The 21,200-nt window shown below is 44.8% G+C and overlaps 1 protein-coding gene across 1 annotated transcript in view; it reads left to right on the top strand.

The window, feature by feature from the left end:
* RAD51AP1 (RAD51 associated protein 1) overlaps positions 1–21,200 on the top strand; it is an 813,846-nt gene that overhangs the window by 439,381 nt on the left and 353,265 nt on the right. The window contains exon 8 of the mRNA XM_044087560.1: positions 980–1,132. Coding sequence (XP_043943495.1) covers positions 980–1,132 — 153 coding nt within the window. The remainder of the gene's footprint in view (positions 1–979; positions 1,133–21,200) is intronic.

Here is a 21,200-nt window from a genome sequence, read left to right as displayed (position 1 = left end):
TCCAATGTTCATACCCTCATATCCCATTATAAATTTGGATTTACTCTCTAGAGGTAGGGCAAGCTTTAGTTCAGCTGTCCTGTGGAATATTCTTTCATGAGACCACCCAAGGGTTATATATTAGCTGGGGAATGTGTCCCATCCATTGAGGAATGGACTAAAGAAACATCAGATATGAAAGTTATGTACTTACCATAACAATCGATCTGTGTTGTCTACTTCCGTCCTTCCTCAACTCCCCTGCCTTATTATGGAGTTCATTATTCCTTTATCCTGGTATCACTGGACTAACCTATTCCAAAGGCCCTTCAAGTGCACTTTTTAGCTCCATTTCAGTTTATGAGCTCTCATATTACCTTTGTGTTATCTTTTTGTAGTATTACTATTATGGAATTATCTGTATTCTTTGGGTATACTTGATTTGAGGTAATGGTGGCCTTTGCATGGGGGATTATGGTTAAAGGGAGGAGCCTTAGCTTGGGATCTAAAGTCTTGAATGGCTGAGGATGGATCCAAGATAGACCCATCAGTTGAAGAAGGATTAAAGCAAGCAACACATATCTATCATTATGGTAAGTACATAACTTTATTTACTGTTACAGTTATTATCTCTGACCAATTTTCACTGTTTATTTGATGCAGTTTGAAGATTTACTGATTTTATGATACTTTATAGCACTATTTTTAGAAGGATCCTTGTTTTTCTTAATAGATATCTAGTTAAAGGATTAGTGGGCTTTGCACTAATGAGGAGTGAGGAAGGAAAGGTGGTTGATTTGCCACTTTACCTCAGATATGTTTCAGAAATGTTCCACCAGTAAAATGCAACTAAACTGCACTCAGTAGCACAGATGTGTCATGGACTGAATGAATAAGATGATTTGATGAGGGAGAAACAGAGAAGAGCAAATATTATCAATCTATATAGCTGTATGTCATCTCTGTGAATAATAAGCCTCTTACAAAATATTTATTACAGAAGGAGATTCCATGAGCGATGCTGATTTCAGTGATGAGGAATTCAAAGTGAAAAGTGTGAAAAAAGCAAAAGAAAATAGTAAGGAAAATAAACCAAAAACCCAGACACCAAAGAACAGAAAAAATACTCCAAAGTCAAGAATTAATGCAACAGGTACATTTTATGAAATGTTTTTTTTTCCATTTATATCACGTAGAACAAAAGTTAGACTAAAAATATGTAAGCACTGAAATTGGCTTCATCACTTTAGAGAGGGAGGTTTTTAAATCTGTATTTAAAAAAGAAAGGTCTGTTAAATGTAAAATCAGAAGCAACATGTATTTCTAGTGGAAAAGCCTTGTGTAACAAATGTAATTGAGTGGGGAGAGTTGGGGATCAAGATGAACAGACATCTAGAATTTGTTAACACCTTGAATTCCTCTGAAAGGAAAGAAATGTAACTAACGTTCATAGGTAGGTGCTAGGCTATTGGCCCTAGGGGCCTATACAAGCCTAGCCAAAAAGGTACCCTGACTTTCGCCACCCAAGAAAATTATTTTCTTGTGCCCCTGTCAAGCAGAACCACAGAAGTGATCTCCGGGGTGAATTTCCTATTACCCATCCAATCATCAAGATTTTTCTTGAAGAGTGCTAATGAGGAGCTCTGTTTGACATAGATAGGTAGTCTGTTCCAGAGTATGGGAAGTCTCTGGGACAGGAATCTATCCCTCCAGCATGTTCTGTTTATTGTGATGACAAGGTTTAGGTCCCTAGTGTGTGTAGCTCGGAGGGATTGGGATTTCTTTAAGTGGAGCATGTCCAACAGCTCTGGGTTTCACATAGCTTTGTATGCTAGGCAGAGATCGCCTCTGAGTAGGCGATATGTGACGGAGTAAAGCTGGGGTTTTTGAGACGGTCTGCGTAAGGCATCTATTTGAGGCCAGTAATCCTCTTTGTGAGGTATTTCTGTGGTCTTTCCAGTTGTTGTAGATGTCTTGTGAGGTACATACCAAAAGGGGCGTTGTACTCTATAATGGGTCTAATGAGTGATGAGTAGAGGGGAACAATGACCTCTTTTTTTCTGGATGAGAATCCTTTTGTGATGAGATAAGCCACGTAGAATGATTTCCTGACCACTGTGACGATGTGATTATCAAAGGAGAGACTACTGTCCACCTGTGTCCCAAGGTCTCTTATCACACTTTGTGTTAAGTAGACTACCGCCTATGTGGTAGTTCATGGGTACAGAGTTTTTACCAAAGGGGATGACAATACACTTTCTGGCATTGAGCTTGAGACCATGTCTTTGACACCAGGCATCTGTCTCAGTGGGGCCCTTTTGTAAGATGTCCACATCGTTAGGAGTTTCGATTATGGCTCCTAGTTTGCAGTCATCTGTGAATTTAGTTAGCCAAAGACCGTCTGTGTTAGCCTGTACTTCAGAGAAGTATCAGGAGAGGACCCAGGACTGAACCCTGTGATACTGCACTTGTCACTGGTCTGAAGTCTGATTTGGAGTCTGCTACTTTCACAGTGTGGGTTCTGTCAGTAAGCCATTTGATAACCCATCTTGTGACACAGGGATTTATACCTAGTTTAGTGAGTTTATCTATAATTCCAGAGAGGGGGATGGTGTTGAATGCCTTGGCGAGATCTAGATAGGCTGTGTGAACCACCTTACCCTCATCTATGGCTTTGGTGACTACTTCAAAGAAGTCTATCATGTTTAGGAGACATGATCTGCCTTTTACAAACCCAAACTGTGTGGGGTCCAGAGTTTGGAGATCTCCAATGTCTTTGTTTATGAGTTCCATGATGATACTTTCCATGGCCTTGCAGACGAGGCTAGTCAGGCTAATGGGGCAGTAGTTCCCAGGGTCTGTTGTGCCCCCCGTTGTGGAGTGGGATAACTGTCGTGGTGCGCCATTCAATAGGCACAAAGCCTGAGGAGAGGCTATGATTGAACGTGGTACTTGGGTGGGGTGCCAGTTCATTCTGTAGTTCATGTAGAAGGCAGCCTGGGATGTTGTCAGGTCCCATGGATGCTGTGTTCTTGACTTTGGAGAGTGAAGTTTTTACCTATGCAGCCGTGATTCCAGGAACTTTGCATTCTTCCAGTATAAAGATGGGCCTTTTAGGGGGTGAGAGGGGTTAAAGTTAGCACTGAACCTATCTGCCAGGATGTTGGCAATATCAGTTGGTTTTGTATATTTAGTGTCATTGTGCTGTAACTCAGAGCAGATCTGAGTGTTGCCATTGAGATTTTTGATATAGCTATAGAATGCTTTGTGGTGGTCTTTAGAATCAGTGGCGATTTTGTTTTCGTAACTAGCTTTGGAGGATTTTATGAGGGATCTCAGCTTCTTACTGAGGCTGACCAAGGAGTTCCTCCAATCGTGGGATTTTACTCTTTTTTGCAACAGTTTCTTTCTTCTGTTGTAGAGTTTGTTTATGGCAGAAGACCACCAGATTGGCTTCCTTTTTTTGGAGGATAGCATCTTGGTTCTGTTAGGGATAGCACGATCCATGCACTCGTGGAAGTGCTTATAAAGTGCATTTGTGTAGGATTCAGCAGTTGTACCTCTATTGTCCATATGCTTCGGTGTCATGAAGTTTGCCACTTCTGTCTTAAGAAGTGTGAAGTTGACTTTGGAGAAATTTTTTATGGTTGTTTTCCTAATGGGGGGGTGGGAGCGGGATGTGGATGTCTAGGGTGATTAGCTTGTGGTCGGATCTGACCAACGAGGAGCTGACCTCTGGTGTGGAACACCGGTCACCCATGTTGGTGATGACCAGTTCTAGGATATTACTGCCCCTGGTGGGGGTGTGGATAAGTTGATCCAAGGTGTTGGAATTGATGATTTCCAGAAAACGTTGAGCAAAAGAGTTGGTACATGAGTAGTTTTCCCAGTTAATGGTAGGGTAGTTGAAATCATCCATTATTAGAGTGTTGGGTTGTACCTTAATATTTTCCACTGTATCAAGAAAAGAGGAGTGGGAATCCTGGGGCATGGTGGGGGGTTTGTAGCAAGCTACAATCTGGATTGCAGTTTTGCCCAGAGTTAGTTGAACTTGGATAATCTTGGATACATTATGCTGAGCAACTAGCTTGGAGGTGTGGATATCCTTAATGAATATGGACACGCCTCCACCTTTAGTGTTTCGGTCCGGGTTTGGTGGCCGAAAGGTATGGTATGAATTATAGCCTGGTAATGCAGGGGTGCTGTCTGGAGCTTTGAACCAGGTCTCTGTCACTGCATAGATGTCAATTTTCTCCATTTTAAGGAGTGCATCGAGTGAGTGCATTTTGAGGTTTAGACTTCTAGCATTGAGTAGCAGTACCCTCAGATTTTGCTTGCTTGTACCTGTTACGGTGGTGAATTTGTCATTTGAACCTTGTCTAAAAAAGGCACTATAGGGGTGGCAAGAGCCTTTGCCAGTATCCGGAATCCCAAGGGCGACAGGTGCAGGCCATCTCTGGCAAAGCAGCGTGGTCTGTCGATCATGTCATCCCAGGCAGATAGATACTGGATTCCCTTAGAATGACACCAGAAACTTAGCCAATTGTTAAAGTCAATAATTTTGTCCTTGTACTGTGGTATCATTCTGGGTGATGGCAGGATGTTACTCAGGGCTAGGGTCATACTGGCCTGGGCTAGAAGATCGGAGAGCTCCTCCAGGTCTCTTTTCATGTAGTCCAGGGAGGTAATTCTCCGGTCATTCACACCAACATGGACAATGACAGAGTCATATTTGTACTTGTTGTGGAGTAACCTGAGTGCGTGCATTATGTGGCGGATCCTGGCAGCTGACAGTAACTTTTTCCTTGTTTAGCCTGGTGAGTGAAACATCAGTGTGCCTGACTATAGAGTCATCTATGACTAGAGTGTTGGGTACGTTATGCCTTATGGGCTGTAGTTGAGTGGCACACTAAGTATGTGGGCTATATGTCATTTGGGTTGTGTTGGGGGGGTGGAGGCTGCTTGCATTTCTGCTTTGGAGGTCTCTGTTGTTTGGGCAGATTTGTACGGAGAGCCTCCGCGAATGTAAGTGTGTGTTTTGTGCTTCTGTGTGTGTGTTTTGGTGGTGTAGGTTTTGAGGGACTATGTGATGAGTGTGGTGCAGTGCAAGTGTTTACCTTCTCCTCTTGACAGTCTAGGCCAGTCTTTGGTGAAGAGAGCTTTGCTTCCAGTGTGGCTATATAAGTGCATCTCTCACAGGTCGTAGTGTTGGGTGGTAGGAGGAGAGGGTTGTCTGTGTACATGAAGCAATTGCTGCATTGTCCCAAGATGCCTAGATTCATCAGGTAGACAGGAGAAAACACCGGGAGCTGACCTTTAGACATGCCTGAATAGGTGCTTATTTATTAAGTACTAAAACCTGTTTTCCTCTAGACAAATGAGGAAAGTTGAGTGCTGTAGTAATTTGTAACTTATTTAGTGCTTACAATGAGTTCTGAACAAGTGCTGAGATCAAAGAAACAGATGAGTGCTAAAACTAAAAAGCTGGCTAGTTGCAAGGGAAATTTTGAAGAACAGACTTTATGGCGCCAGGAATAGTTTAACCCCAGTTAAGTGGGGGGGGGGGCTTAGGAGCTCACAAACAGTCCTGGACACAGCAAATCTGTGTCTGACCTGCTACAGGAAAGGGTGGAATTTTTTTTCCAGAAAAGTGGAAATGGAGAAAGCTGGAACACAAGTTAATTCAATGTTAAGAATCTGTGTGGGTTGGCCTTCACAAATATTCTCTATTAGATTGAGTTAACTAATGACACTAGACTGGGAGGAGTGCCACAGATCAAATATACAGTATGGGCGGGCATCTGCAAAGCCACCAAGTATAAGAACACACAACACTAGGGAGGGAGGGTGGAAAACAATATTACAGTTCCTAGATGTAGCCACTAAATGAAAGTTTTAAACAGATCAAGGAGCAGACTCGAGAATGTTTTTAACTGTAAGCAGACAAAAATGCACAGAAAAGCTCGAATAGAGCACTCACAAACAGAAAATACAACTCCCAATATGAAAAAGCTGTTTACAGTTAAGTTATGTTAAAACAGTATAAAACCGTACATAAATGCAGTGAAACAATAAAAAAAATCTTTATAACAGTGCAAAATGTAGTTTTCAAATTTCCAATGTTGTTTTCTCCATCTGGCTTCAACCTACGGGTTATTGGATCTGATGTCTGCCAAATCCTTCAGACTTCAACTCTCTGGGATGTCCTTCAAGGATGCATCTGCAGTCATCACATATGGGTTGTCCTGCCTCAGGCAGCCCTTCGGTCGGCCGGATTCCAAAGTCTGGGTCTGGTGTCGGCTGATGTCGCCCTTTCCCTGACGTCACAGTGCCTGGGGTATAAAAGTGTCAGCTGACGCCATCTTCCTCAGTCTTTCTTGCTGCGTGGTGCCCGAAGCAGAAGCAGTTCGCAAGTGCCGGTCGGCCAGCTCCTGTAAATTCGCTATCCGAAGACTTCAAAAGCTAAGTACCCCGTTGGGGACTCTTTCTTGCCTCAGCCGATGTCAGAAAAAGTTAATAATTGTTTAACTTGTGGGAAACAAATACCTCATAAGGATTTCCAATCTTATTGTCTACCTTGCTTAGGCCCAGACCACGACATCTCGGCCTGTTCTGCCTGTGCTTCCTTCAACCGACGCACACTTAGACGTCGGTCGGAGTTCGCAGAAGAGTTTTTTGGGGATAGTTTTGCTTACAAAATGCCGTCGGAAACCCCGACATCACATTTAATTAAGAAACGGAAAGACAAGGACCGACACGCGGACCGCGGTTTCGGCTGAAACCGCGGCTAGGCCTACCGCGAGTGTCTCGGTCTCGGCTGATACTGAGTCCTTGGAACTTCCGAACCCTGAAATATTACAACCGACAGCCTCGGCCCCGGAGGCTCCTACCAAGTCGGTTACAGAATTGCCTTCCGAAACTGGTGTATTGGAATCTTCCGACACCATACCTTTAGACAAAGCTACACCAGCATGTGGTGCAGCCAGGCCTCCTGCATCCATGTCTATTAAGGCCTTCACCAGGGCTAAAGCTGCAAAACACTCTAAAGCCATGCCTCCCAGAGTTATTCCTCAGGGACCTTCTTCTAGTTCACAGATTCTAAATTTAGCAGAGGACCTTATCTCCTTAATTAGGGGCTCTCAGCCTCATCCGGACAGGGGCTCCCTTCCCCCTCTAGACAAAAGGCCCAGGATGGATCCTCCTGATCCCCTTTCCTCAGAGGAGGCCTCTGTTGGCTCGGATCACTCAGACTACCAGGAGGAGGCTTATTCGGCCTACGAGGATTCGGATGCAGAGGAATCTATTCCCTCGGCCTCCCCTCCTGAAGAGCTTTCCTTTGGGGAGACCCTTCACACTATGAGAGAGCATTTCAAATGGCAGGGCCAGGAATATTCTGATTCCAGGAAAAGACTAAGAACTTTTCTCCATTTACCTCAGCATAGACCTTTGGCTATTCCTCCTGTTTTAAATGTGATTGATGATGTATACTCTGACTCTAGTATGACCCTTGACACTCTGCCTCCGGCCCCTGTTAAGCCCGATAGGTATTACAGAGTCCCGGACACACATAATTTTCTTTATAAGGCCCACTCTGCTGACCCTGAAACTGTTTCTCAGGGCCCTAAATGGGTTGCAGCTGTTACTTCTAAGAACCCACTCCCCTCTGCAAAGGAGTCCAGGGCATTAGAGAGATGGGGTAAAAAAGTGTATACTTCGGCCACTCTTGCAATGAGGGCATTAAATTGTCAATTTCACATGATACAGTATCAAGAGTATTTGTTAGAAGAAATGCATAAGAAATTGTCTTCTTCTGAACCCCTTGACCGTAAATCCCTTCAGGATCTGGTACATAACTCCCAGCAGGTTAGCAACCACTTCTTGCAGTGTGGTTATGATGCATTGGAAGCTTCATGTAGGTCAGCAATGACAGGTGTTGTCATACGCAGGCATGCTTGGCTGAAGGAACAATCTCTGCCAGAACATGTTAAAGCTAAGCTTTTGGATGCTCCACTGGAAAAGCAGAAGTTATTTGGTTCCACTGCTCAAGACGTCCTAAAGAAATTTGAGGAAAAGGCAAAATCTGTACAAACACTTAAGGATTTTCTTCAAGTCCAACTGCCTAGATTTAGCAGAAACTGGCCTTCCAAGAATTGGTCCTTTCCGGACACAGAAAGATTTCAAAGGGGCAGGAACAGGCGTGCCAGAGGTAGAGGGCAAGCTAGGGGCTCCTACAGAGGCTGTCAATGGCAACCTCCAATCCAGACAGGCAGTTCAGGACCTGCAACTGCTGCACAAGGACAAACTCAATGACTTTGCTTTGACTCCGTCAACCAGGGCTCAATTAGAAGCACCTTTGGGCGGAAAGCTTTCTTTATTCTCAAGAAATTGGCACAACATTACAAGAGACAAATGGACACTCCAAATAATAGACAACGGATACAGGTTCCATTTCCACACTTTGCCAAAAAGAAAAGGCATGCCAGGTCTGCCACCAAATCAAAGGGCAGAGGCTTTGAAACAAATCTCAAACTTACTACAAATGAAAGCCATAGAAAAAGTTCCTATTTCAGAACAAGGCCAAGGATTTTACTCCAGGCTATTCCTTGTTCCAAGAAAAGAGCATCAATGGAGACCAATTATCGCCTTGTCCGCACTGAATACTTATCTCAATGTGCCAAAATTCAAAATGCTGACTCTACAGCAACTCCTTCCCATGCTGGGCAAGGGGTCTTGGCTGGTTACTCTAGACCTCAAGGAGGCATACCTGCATGTCCCTATCAGACAAAGTTGCAGAAGATACCTCAGATTTCTTGCAGGGTCAGAGCATTATCAATTCTCAGCATTTCCCTTTGGCTTATCTACTGCACCCAGAGTATTCACGAAATGCCTGGCATCAGTAATAGCACACTGCAGACTCCAGGGAATTCAAATCTACCCATATCTGAACAACTGCCTTATACAAGCAGACAACCAACAAACTTTGATAAAGGACTTAAATTATGCCATCAATCTTCTACAGGCCTTGGGATATACAGTCAACATGCACAAATCAAGACTTGTTATAACCTTTCTGGGTGCGGATCTAGATACAACCACCCAAATGGCTTATCTCACAGAAGAAAAACAAAGTCAACTACCGGATTACTTCAAGAATCTGACAAGACAAACCCAGCTGACTGCAAGGAAAATCCTGCAAGCCCTGGGTTACATGGCATCCTGTATTCTTTTGATTCCACAAGCAAGGCTACATATGAGAAAGCTACAGTGGTACCTAAGGAGTTTATGGACTCAGCACAGTCACAGTTTGGAGACGTTAATCCCACTCATTCCCTGCCTTCACAAGGAATTTCTGTGGTGGGCTCAGGCCAGCCAGTCCAACAGAGGGTTGCCCTTCATAAAGCCAAAAACCTCCCAAACTATTACAACAGACGCTTCAGACCTAGGTTGGGGAGCACACATGGAGGGCAGAGGTATCCAAGGACAGTGGTCACAAAAGGAGCTACGCATGCACATAAATCAAAAAGAAATGCTAGCAGTGATACATGCAATCGAGGCCTTCAAACTCTTTCTGCATCAAGGCCATCTACTAATAAGGACAGACAACACCACAGTTATGTGGTACATAAACAAGCAAGGAGGTACCCATTCTTACCCTCTTTGCAGACTGGCAATGAATCTATGGGATCTTTCCTTGAAACTCAATATACAGCTACAAGCTCAGTTTGTGCCAGGGAAGGACAATACACTGGCGGACAGCTTAAGCAGAAATATCATGGATGCACACGAATGGATGCTGCACCCAGACATTTTTCAACAGATAACACAATCTTGGGGGAGCCTGGACATAGATCTATTTGCATCCCCCCACAATCATCAACTGAAGAAATTCTGCTCAAGGACATACCACCCAAAAGCGTGGAAAGTGGACGCCCTCATTTTCAGCTGGAGAAATCTGACAGTGTATGCATTTCCTCCTATTCCATTAATGACCAAGGTGTTACTGAAGATCAGGGCAGAGCAGCCAAAAGTGATTCTGATAGCTCCGGACTGGCCAAGACAGCACTGGTACCCACTGCTAAGGAGCATGTCACGTACGAAACCATGGCCCCTACCTCTATGGCCACTTCTACTGACACAGCACAGATACAAAACTCTTCATTCCAACCTGAAAACATTGCAACTAACAGCGTGGAGAATACCTTGACTCCTCCTCAGGATAAGCTATCCGAGAGAGTGAAGAATATTATTATGGAAGCTCGCCGTCCACAAGGAAGGTATATTCCGCAAAATGGAAAAGATTTCTCATCTGGAACACCACAAAGGGCCTAGATGCGACAATGATGAACATGGCACATATCCTGGAATATTTGGCAGAAATGTTCCACAATGGGCTGTCTTACTCTTCTATTAAGATTCATACTTCAGCAATTTCAGCTGAGTACAATACTGATCCACCTGTCTTTTCTCATCCTCTCCTAAGACAGTTTCTAAGAGGAATTAAAAACATCAAACCTCCTAGGAATCCACCTCTACCTGCTTGGGACCTTAACTACGTGTTGGAAAAACTGACACTGCCTCCATTTGAACCAGCAGCATCCGCAGATCTACAGTACCTTTCATGGAAGACTGCTTTCCTTCTGGCAATTACCTCAGCAAGAAGGGTTTCGGAATTGCAGGCCCTGATGGCAGTTCAGCCATTCATTATTTTTCACCAGGACAGAGTTTCATTAAGAACTAATCCTACTTTTATGCCAAAGGTGGTATCCAGGGTTTCATTGAATCAAACCATTCACTTGCCTACCTTCTTCCCAAATCCACAAAACAAAGGGGAGAAACTGCTGCACACCCTGGACATTCACAGACAGTTGCACTACTACTTGGACAGAACTAAAGGTTTTAGGAAAACTGACCAGCTGCTGGTAGCATATGCTGCTGGTACTCAAGGAAAAGCAATTTCCAAACAGACAATTTCAAAATGGATAGGAAATTGCATCCGCTTTTGTTACTCATTTCATGGAAAGACTGTACCAGCTAACATTAGACCTCATTCTACGAGAGCCACAGCCACCTCCACAGCCTTCTTAAGAGGGGTGGCTACAAAAGACATTTTAGAAGCTGCCACATGGAGCTCCGTGCATACATTTGCCAAGCATTACAATTTAACTTTATACTCCAGATCCAGAGCAGGCTTTGCTACGGCTGTCCTGCAGGGTATCTTAGCTACACCATCCTTGTCCTAGTACCTCCACCCCCAGTTTGGCTATGGTATTCTACCCATATGTGATGACTGCAGATGCATCCTTGAAGGACATAGTACAGTTTTGTACCTACCATAAATGTAGATGTCTGATAGGTATGCATCTGCAGTCAGGTTTACCCTCCCTCCTTCCCCTCTGTGGTATTCCTAGGGTGCTTACCTCTCTATTAGCTAGCTGGGGGGATCTATTATGGTGTATTTGTTTTTACATACATATATTTTTGCAAACGTTTGGATTTTTTATTGCTTATTTTCCAAATTTAGCCTTCCTAGAGGGCACCTGGCATCTGGGGCAAGAAAAACGGAGGAAGATGGCGCCGGCTGACGCTTTTATACCCCAGGCGCTGTGACATCGGGGAAAGGGCGACATCAGCCGACGCCGGACCCAGACTTTGGAATCCGGCCGACCGAAGGGCTGCCTGAGGCAGGACAACCCATATGTGATGACTGCAGATGCATACCTATCGGACATCTACATTTATGGTAGGTACAAAACTGTACTTTCTGCCTTCCCTACCCACAACCCCCGGTTCTCAACAGACCCCTCAGATCAAGTTTGCTGCCATTCCTGTCAGCAGCTTGATCTGTGGCCCTCTGAAAATTTATCCCTTTTGTATTTTTTTTCCTGTGGTGTTCAGATTTTTTTTCTCAGCTCTGTTCTCAACTTCGAAGCAAGGAGTAGCTCCCTCGGACTCAGGTGCATCTCAGGTATCTTCAGATACTTGAACTGTCGGCTCTGGGAAGCTATCATCTGCCTCCACCTTCAACATCATTTAGAGGATGTTTTCCTCTAAGGAGGTGGGTCAGGCGTCTTCAGCCAGTCTTCCATCCCGATTCTCATCTCTGCCTGCAACCAGTCATTAGCATGATCTTGGATAGCTTATGCTAGCTGGCCTCCAATCCACCTCTTGGCAAGGCTTCCTGCCTCTTCCTTGTCTCCACTGGATTCACCAGAATGGGATGTCTCAGGCAAGTGGAGGTACAAAATTAAGGATCTTTACTCCCCTGAGGAGTCTGTCACCAAGGTTCCTGACCTTGATGAAGGAGAGGGCTCCCCCAATTCACCACAGGATGATGCCTCCTTTGGGGATCTCTTGAAACTTGTTTGCCAGTGTGGGGGCTGGACCACTGAAGCCCCCTCTCCTGAGGAGTCAGTATTTTTGGAGGCCTTCGGTGTGGGCCTATCCATGCCTCAGTTGGTTCCCCCCTCCTGATGAACTCATAGACCTAGTGTTATAGAGGGAGTGGAGGGAACTTGATAGGGTGGAGCCTATTCCTAAAAAGCCTTATAAAATTCTTGCTTCTCCCAAGGATCACCTGCATTGGTGTAAGGGTTTGGCTGTGAATGAGATCAATGTGGCGGCCACCACCAAGAAGCAAATCCTCTGAAGAGAGTTCCTCGGTCCATCCCCTGAACAAAGACTCTTGGACTTTGTACCATCTAGATAAGTGGTCTTATGCCTCAGTAACATTCGCTGTGAGGGCACTGAACTACTTATCCCACTTCACCAGACTTCAGTGCGATCTTGTGGCTGAAGAGTCGAGGCATGTTAAGACCCAGCAGTTTCCAGAGATTCAGAAGCCTCTGAAGACTCGGCAACCTACTCTGCTGTTTATTGCTAATGTTTCCGTGAGGCTCATTTCAAATGCAGCCGGTGGAGCATTCTGAGTGGCGACTAAGCAACTTTACAGATTGCTTCAAGGCATTGTTTATTAATGACACTTTGGATGGCTGTTACTTGTTTGGGCCTAAGATTAAGGACACTCTTACTAGGAGAGACCAAAAAAGGAAAATTCTATTCAGCATAGCAGTGCATTTGGCTACCCCTCAGCAAGCCTTCTCAAGGAATCATAAGGTGGTCAAAACCCTCTTTTTTTAGAAAGCCACAACAGTCTTCCCAAGACACTCTCAGAAGGTTCCACCCATGACCAGGAGGCAAGGTGGGTCCTTTCAGGTATCCTGAAGGGTTGCCCGACTGTCTTGCTCTGGAGGCAGTTGAAGATTGCTTGGCTCTTCACCCAGTAGCTTGGGAGGCCATCACCTCAGACGCATGGGTGTTAAGAGTTACACCCAAAGGTTATGCCATTCCCTTTTAAGAAATTCCAAAGATGTTCATCGTGTTTCACTGTTGCAGTCATGACAGTAGGGTTCTCCCCTGCCGGCAGGCAGTCCTCAGTCGGCCAGAATCCCAAAGTCTGGGTCCGGCATCGGCTGTTCAACCATGCTACCTGACGTCAGAGCGCCAGGAGTACAAAGCTGACAGCCGACGCCATCTTCTCCAGTCTTTCTTGCCGTGCAGTGATAGCAGTTTGCAAGTGCCGGTAGGCTGACTCCTGATGATTTTTTCTGATAAACTTCAGTCCGAAGACTTTCTTCTCCACTCAAAGCTAAGTACCCCGTTGGGGAAACTTTTTCTTGCTCCAGTCCGATGTCAGAAAAAGTTAATAATTGTATTTCATGTGGGAAGCAAATACCTCATAAGGATTTTCATTCTTATTGTATTCCTTGCTTAGGCCCTGACCACGACGTAGCTAGTTGTCAGTTTTGTGCTAGATTCAATCAACGTACAATTAAACAAAGGTACGATTTTGCTTTTCATTACTTCGGTAGGCGCTTTAACTACAAAATGTCGTCGGATACGGTTCCGGCTACCGGAGTTCACAAACGTCGCAAGGATAAAGACAGGCCTCCGAGGTCCAAATCTGATGATAGCGCACAAGCGGAGCCAGCTTCAGGTTCGGCTGTCGTCAGTGAGGCGCTTTTGCAGCCCCTGTCGTCGGCCATTTCAGAACCGATGGCCGAAACGGACTCTCATGAGGAGTCAACCAGGCCTTTAAATATCTCTATTGCAGGACCTTCGGACAATGCTCCTTTGGATGGGTCCGGAGCCGCTGTGCAGGTACCGGCTTCCGAAGGGGTTTTCAGGCCTACTCAGCTTCTAATAAAGGCAAAGCCAAAGACAAAGGCAAAGACGCCTTCTAAATCAAAGACTGCAACACAGGCCTCTTCTGAACCGGCTCCCAAGTCACAGAAACAGTTACTCAAGATGGCGGAGGATTTACTTACTATGATTAGGGGTTCACATCCCCCTCCAGATAAAAGGCCAAGGCAGGATGTTTATTATGATTCCTGTGATCAGGCTTCTGTTTCTTCAGTTTCCTCTTCTGACCAGGAATATTCTTTCCCTCCTTATGAGGATTCTGATGCTGAGGAATCCATTCCCTCAGCTTCTCCCCCTGAGGATTTCTCTTTTTGGGAAACTTTGCATGAAATGAGGGAACATTTCCACTGGGAAGGACAGGAGTATTCGGAATCTAAGAAAAGACTAAGGGATTTTCTTCTTCTCCCCCAACATAGACCCCTGGCTATTCCTCCTGTTTTGGATATTGTGGATGATGCTTTTTCGGAGGCTAACTTAACCCATGATTCTTTTCCTCCTGCTCCTGTCAAGCCTGATAGATATTACAGGGTTTCTGATTCCCACCAGTTTTTATTCAAGAACCCTTCTGCTGACCCTGAAACCGTTTCTCAGGGTCCTAAGGGAGTTAAGGCCGCTTCTGCCAAAAATCCCATTCCCACTGAAAAGGACTCTAGATCTTTAGAAAGATGGGGCAAAAAAGTGTACACTTCTGCTACTTTGTCCATTAGGGCTTTAAACTGTCAGTTTCATATGCTGAAACACCAGCAATTTCTCTTGTCTGTTTTAAAACAAAAGCTTACCATTTCTGCCTGTGCAGATGATAAGGAATTACATGACTTATTGCATGCCACTGAGCAAGTTGGGAAGCATGGTTTACACTGTGGATTTGATGCCTTGGAGGCTTCTTGTAGGGCTGCTGCCTCCGGCACAGTCATTAGAAGGTATGCATGGCTAAAGGAACAAAATTTGCCAGAACAAGTAAAAGCTAAATTATTGGACGCTCCTGTTCAGCATAATGTTTTGTTTGGATCAAAAGCTGAATAAGTGATTAAAAAGATGGAGGATAAGGCGAAATCCATGCAAACAGTTAAAGATTTCTTACAAGTACAGCCACCAACATTTAGCAGAAATTGGCCTTCTAAAAATTGGTCCTTTCCCACTTCAGACAGGCCTCAGAGGGATAGATATAGACGCTCCAGAGGAAGGCCTCAAACACAAAGTTCTTATAGACCAAGACAGCGGACTGCTTCTACCCCTAGGGGAGGAGAGGACAGGTCACAAACTCATAGGAAGCAAACTCAATGACTCCCTCTGTTGGGCTGCAGGAACTTCTTGCCTGGAAGCCCCTCTCGGAGGAAAACTCTCTCTTTTTTATCAAAATTGGACTCATATAACCCAAGACAAGTGGGTTCTGGATGTGGTTTTAAGAGGTTACAAATTCCATTTTCATACCCTGCCAAGGCCAAGCGGATGGCCAGACCTTCCAAAAACATCAATGGACAGAGGCCTTAAACCAGGTGGAAGCTCTTTTGGCTATGAAAGCCATAGAACTGGTTCCACTTTCAGAGATGGGACAAGGTTTTTTACTCAAGGCTCTTTCTAGTCCCCAGGAAGCAAAACTCATGGAGACCCATTCTGGATCTGTCAGTCTTGAACACCTTTCTAGAGATTCCAAAATTCAAGATGCTTACTCTACAGCAGCTACTTCCAATGCTGTCCAAAGATGCTTGGATGGTAACTTTGGATTTAAAGGAGGCATATTTACACATTCCCATCGGGCAGGAACGCAGAAAATACCTCAGGTTCAAGGCCGGATCGAGGCACTTTCAATTCTCTGCACTGCCCTTTGGATTATCTACTGCGCCCAGGGTCTTCACCAAATGCCTGGCTCCAGTAGTAGCTTACTGCAGACTCAAGGGAATTCAAATTTACCCGTATCTGGACGACTGTCTAATTCAGGCAGACAGCAAGGATGTCTTACTCCAGCATCTAGAATTTGTTCAGAACCTCCTCAAGTTCCTGGGATTCTCTGTAAACATAAAAAAGTCAAATTTGACACCCTCACAACAGATAACTTTTCTGGGTGCTCTTCTAAACACTACAACCCAGATGGCATTTCTAACATCTGAAAAACAATTACAGCTGGCTTCAACTTTCAAAACCTTGGCAACTTTAGCTCAGCTATCTGCAAGGAGATTCCTGCAGGCTTTGGGTTACATGGCCTCCTGCATCCTTCTCGTACCATATGCAAGACTACTTATGAGGAAAATACAGTGGTACCTAAAAAGTGTATGGTCTCAGCATTGCCACAGTTTAGACATACTGATCTCCGTCCTGCCTTGCCTTCAAAAGGAATTTCTTTGGTGGTCCAGGGCATGTGCTCTAAACAAAGGGAAACCCTTCTGTCTGCCTCCTGCCACTCAGATTCTAACCACGGACGCCTCGGATTATGCTTGGGGAGCCCATTTTCAGGGCAACTGTCTGCAGGGCCTTTGGACAAAGGATCAGAAGCACCTGCATATCAATTTAAAGGAAATGTTAGCCGTCCAGGAAGCTCTACTGGCCTTCAGGAATCTTTTACATCCAGGACCACTACTAATACGGACAGACAACACCACAGTTATGTGGTACATTAAACAAGCAAGGGGGATCTCATTCCTACCCCCTTTGCAGACTAGCCATGGATCTATGGAACACAGCTCTAGCTTGCAATCTGGGCCTTCAAGCTCAGTTTCTACCAGGGAAGCTAAACTTCCTGGCAGACAGTCTGAGCAGAAACCTTTCGGACCCACACGAGTGGATGCTGGACACCAAAATATTCAGGATGATAACAGCAGTCTGGGGATGTCCTCACATAGACCTCTTTGCATCCCACCTCAATCATCAACTACAGAATTTTTGCACCAGGACTTTCCACAAAGAAGCTTGGAAAGTGGATGCCCTATCATTCAGTTGGAGGAACCTTTCGAGATATGCCTTTCCGCCTCTTCCTCTTCTTCCACGGGTATTATTAAAGATAAAACAGGACAAGCCCAAGATGATAATCTTGCTGGCCCCAAATTGGCCTAGACAGTTTTGGTACCCAACTCTAAAAAAACCTATGTCTGGAGCCCACTTGGGTTTTACCTCAGTCTCCGAACCTTCTGTCCCAACATCAGGGCCAGGTTCTACACTCTCATATCAGAACTCTCAGCCTGGTGGCCTGGTTAATCCAGGGCCTTTGATTTCTTCTTTCCTACCCAAGCAGGTTATGGATGTCATTTTAGAAGCCAGACGTCCTAGTACTAGAAAATCTTATGCAGGAAAATGGAAAAGATTTTGTTCCTGGATGCAGGGTCAGGATTCTGATCCTCTTCTTCCGAACATTCCTTTAATTTTACTTTACTTGACAGATCTCTTACATAAGGGCCTCTCTTTCTCTTCCATTAAGATACATGCCTCTGCTATTTCTGCTCATTATAATGCAGACCCTCCAATCTTTTCCCACCAGCTCATGAGACAGTTTCTCAGAGGAGCTAAGAACTTAAGACCTCCTAGATCTCCTCCCATTCCTGCTTGGGATCTCAACTATGTTTTGGAAAAACTAACCTTGCCTCCTTTTGAGCCTGCCTTCTGACATCAAGTTTTTATCTTGGAAGACAGCTATTCTGTTAGCCCTAACCTCTGCCAGGAGAGTTTCAGAGTTACAAGCTGTTATGGCTGTGGAGCCTTATATTATTTTTCATCAAGACAGAGCGTCTTTGAGGACTAATCCTACCTTCATGCCTAAGGTGGTTTCCAAAGTGGATTTAAATCAGACTATCCACTTGCCAACTTTTTTCCCCACTCCTCAAAATAAAGGGGAAAGGATCTTACATTCCTTGGATGTACACAGACAAGTACGTTTTTACCTGGACAGAACCAAGGACATCAGAAAATCAGAACAATTGTTTGTTTCTTATGCTTCAAGTTCCCAAGGTAAAGCCATTTCAAAACAGACCATTTCCAAATGGATTGCTCATGGAATCAGATTTTGTTGTTCTCACCATGGAAAGCAAATCCCAGGGAGTATACGGACTCATTCCACCAGAGCTGCTGCCACGTCTGCGGCTTTTCTCAGGGGTGTTCCTACCAAAGGCATTTTGGAAGCTGCAACTTGGAGTTCAGTGCATACTTTTTCTAAGCACTACAATCTACCTCTCTACTCTAAGTCTAGGGCAGGCTTTGCCTCTGCAGTCTTGCAGGGCCTTTTAGCCGCCCCTTCTTCTTTATGACCACCTCCCTTTCTGTCAGCTTTGGGATTCTTCCCTACAGTCATGACTGCAACAGTGAAACACGATGAACATAGTACAGTTGTGTACACCTACCATAAATGTAGATGTTCGAGTGTCTTCACTGTTGCAGTCTGGGTTTCCCTCCCTCCTGTCCCCTCTTGTTTTTACTTTTGTGTGGTTCCTTTTTTCACCATTCTTCTGAGCTGTATTTGCATAGGATATGGGACCTTTCTCATTTTGGGACTCCTGACATCTGGGGCAAGAAAAACTGGAGAAGATGGTGTCGGCTGTCAGCTTTGTACTCCTGGCACTTTGATGTCAGGGAGCATGGTTGAACAGCCGACACCGGACCCAGACTTTGGGATTCTGGCCGACCGAGGACTGCCTGCCGGCAGGGGAGAACCCTACAGTCATGACTGCAACAGTGAAGACACTAGAACATCTACATTTATGGTAGGTGTACACAACTGTACTTTCCATCACAGACATCTCCCAGACATTCCTCCCTGTCAAAGACTGCATGCAATGATAAAGATTCAGAAGCTCCTGGCAAATCGAGTCATCCAAGATGTCCCACCAGACCAACAAAAATCCAGGGTCTACTCAAGGTTCTTTTTGGCACCAAAGAAGAACAAGGACCTCATGCCCATTTTGGATTTAAACAAATGGTCTGTTTCACAAAGGGATTCATAGTTCCAGATGGTCACAGTGCAGTCTATTCTATCTCTGTTGAGGAAGAATGACTGGATGTGCTCGATACACCTCAAGGATGCCTACCATCATATCAAGATAGAGAGGAGCTCCGGGAGGTTTCTGCACTTCCAGCTTGGGGGCCAGTCATTATCAATTTAGCCATTCTGTCATTTGATCTCACCACAATCCTCTGGGTGTTCACCAGGTACATGATAGTGGTTGCAGCCTAACACCATCAGCAGGGTTTTCAGGTCTTTCCTTACCTCGACGATTGGCTCCTCACTGCCCTCATGAGGGCTTCAGAGGTCACAGCCAGAGAAACCTTAGTCTAGTTATGCAGCCAGTTAGGGATTACAGGGTCAGTTATTTAAAGTCAAGTCCACAACCTGTTCAGACATTAGAATTCATTGGTTGCCACTTGGAAACTGTTAGTCAAATTGCCAAGCTCCCAAGTTCCAGAATGATCAGCCTTCAATCCTGGGAATTATTAGTGCTTGCCCTTTGATAAACCTTCAACTCTACTGAAGCTGACATGTGGCCTAGGAGTTTCAAGATCACATGACCTGACCCTTTAGCAAGGTACTACATGAAGGCTGTGCAATGGACTCTTGCAGTGTAGTGGTCATACTTGATCCATCCAATGGACTTTCCAGTAAGATTAACAAAGGTGTGTCATGATCAGATTTGGTGGTGGTTACAGTCTCCCTTAGTGACCAGCAGCAAACCATTCATTCTTCCCTTTTCTGTGGGCATGGTCACCATGAACATCTCCCTTTTAGGGTGTGGGGAAAGCATTTTGAAGGGAGGATGGTTCAGGAGTCCTGGTCTTTTGCAGAAGTCAGTATCCACGTCAGTCTCCTGGAGATTAGGTTTGTCTTCCTTGCATTGCATGCTTTGAGGATGTCCTTCTCAGCGGTGTGATTTCGATATAGGCAGACAATATGTCTGTTGTCTGGTATATCAACAAGCAAGAGGTAACATGTTCTTATCCTCTGTGTCAGAGGACCATGAGAGTTTGGCAATAAGTGGTCTTGTCTCAATGATTTTTTGTTGTAACACACATCCCAGGAAGTCCAACATTCTGGCCAACAACTTGAGCAGGAACATTATTCTTCCTCACGAGTAGTCTCTGAATCTGTGAGTGGCAGCTTGAATCTTCCAAAGCTGGGGCACTCAGTGTTGCAACCTCTTTGCCTCCCCTTCCAACACCAAGTGCAGCAGCTATTACCCCATATTGCCTCCTCAAAGGCAGTCACCCAGAGATGCTGTTCTGTATGCTTGGCCCCAGGGACCTCTGCACTCTTATTCCCCAGTTCCTCCATCAGATTTCTCCAGAAGCCAGTCTGTTACAGAGCAACAGTGATCTTCATAGCTTCCTTCTGGCCTTATTATGCGTGGTTCAGGTTTCTTTAGCCTCTTCTGCAGTACACCCCCCCCCCAGGTTCTGGATCTTCCCAAAGTGCAGCCCCTCAAGATAACCACATGTTTTTTGCAGTTCCCTTGATAGACGGGGATCCTAAGCTGTCTGATAGTGTTGCGCATGTCTTATCCTCGTTCCGGGTCTATATTATATGAACGAAGTTTTATAACTTCGAATACCATATGATCGACACCATATGGTTGAAGTTATAAAACTTCGAACAGTTAAAAAAAAAAAAAAAAAAAAAGTAACCTAACAGGTTAAAGCAGGGGGGCAGATTTTCTTGCTGAGTTGTTTAATCCAAGCTCTAGTTTTTCTATGATTAAGGCACAACTGGCAGCTATTTGTAATTTTCATGTTGGTAGAGACAATGTTCCCTTGGCTGCACTGAAAATTTGCAAGGTTTTTGTCAAAGATACATTTTTGTTGTGCCCTCCCGTTTGGGACCTAGTTGTGTCTTGGGATTTGCCTTTCATGTTGCAAGTTTTTGCAGTCCCTCTCTTTGAACCTTCTGCTACTTCACACTTGAAGTTGTTATCTTGGAAAATTTGTTTTTGGTGGCTGTTGTCTTGGCTAGGAGAGTTTCAGAGCTACAAGCTCTCGATTCTTTCTCTCCTTACTTGGTGTTTCAGAAAAATAGGGTTTCTGTCCACACTAATTCTTCTTTTCTACCCAAG

This window comes from Protopterus annectens, chromosome 11.part0, assembly GCF_019279795.1.
Source record: "Protopterus annectens isolate FY-2018-M chromosome 11.part0, PAN1.0, whole genome shotgun sequence".
Lineage (NCBI taxonomy): Eukaryota > Metazoa > Chordata > Ceratodontiformes > Protopteridae > Protopterus > Protopterus annectens.
The sequence above is the reverse complement of the archived record's forward strand: the minus strand, read 5'-3'. Positions and strand labels throughout refer to the sequence as shown.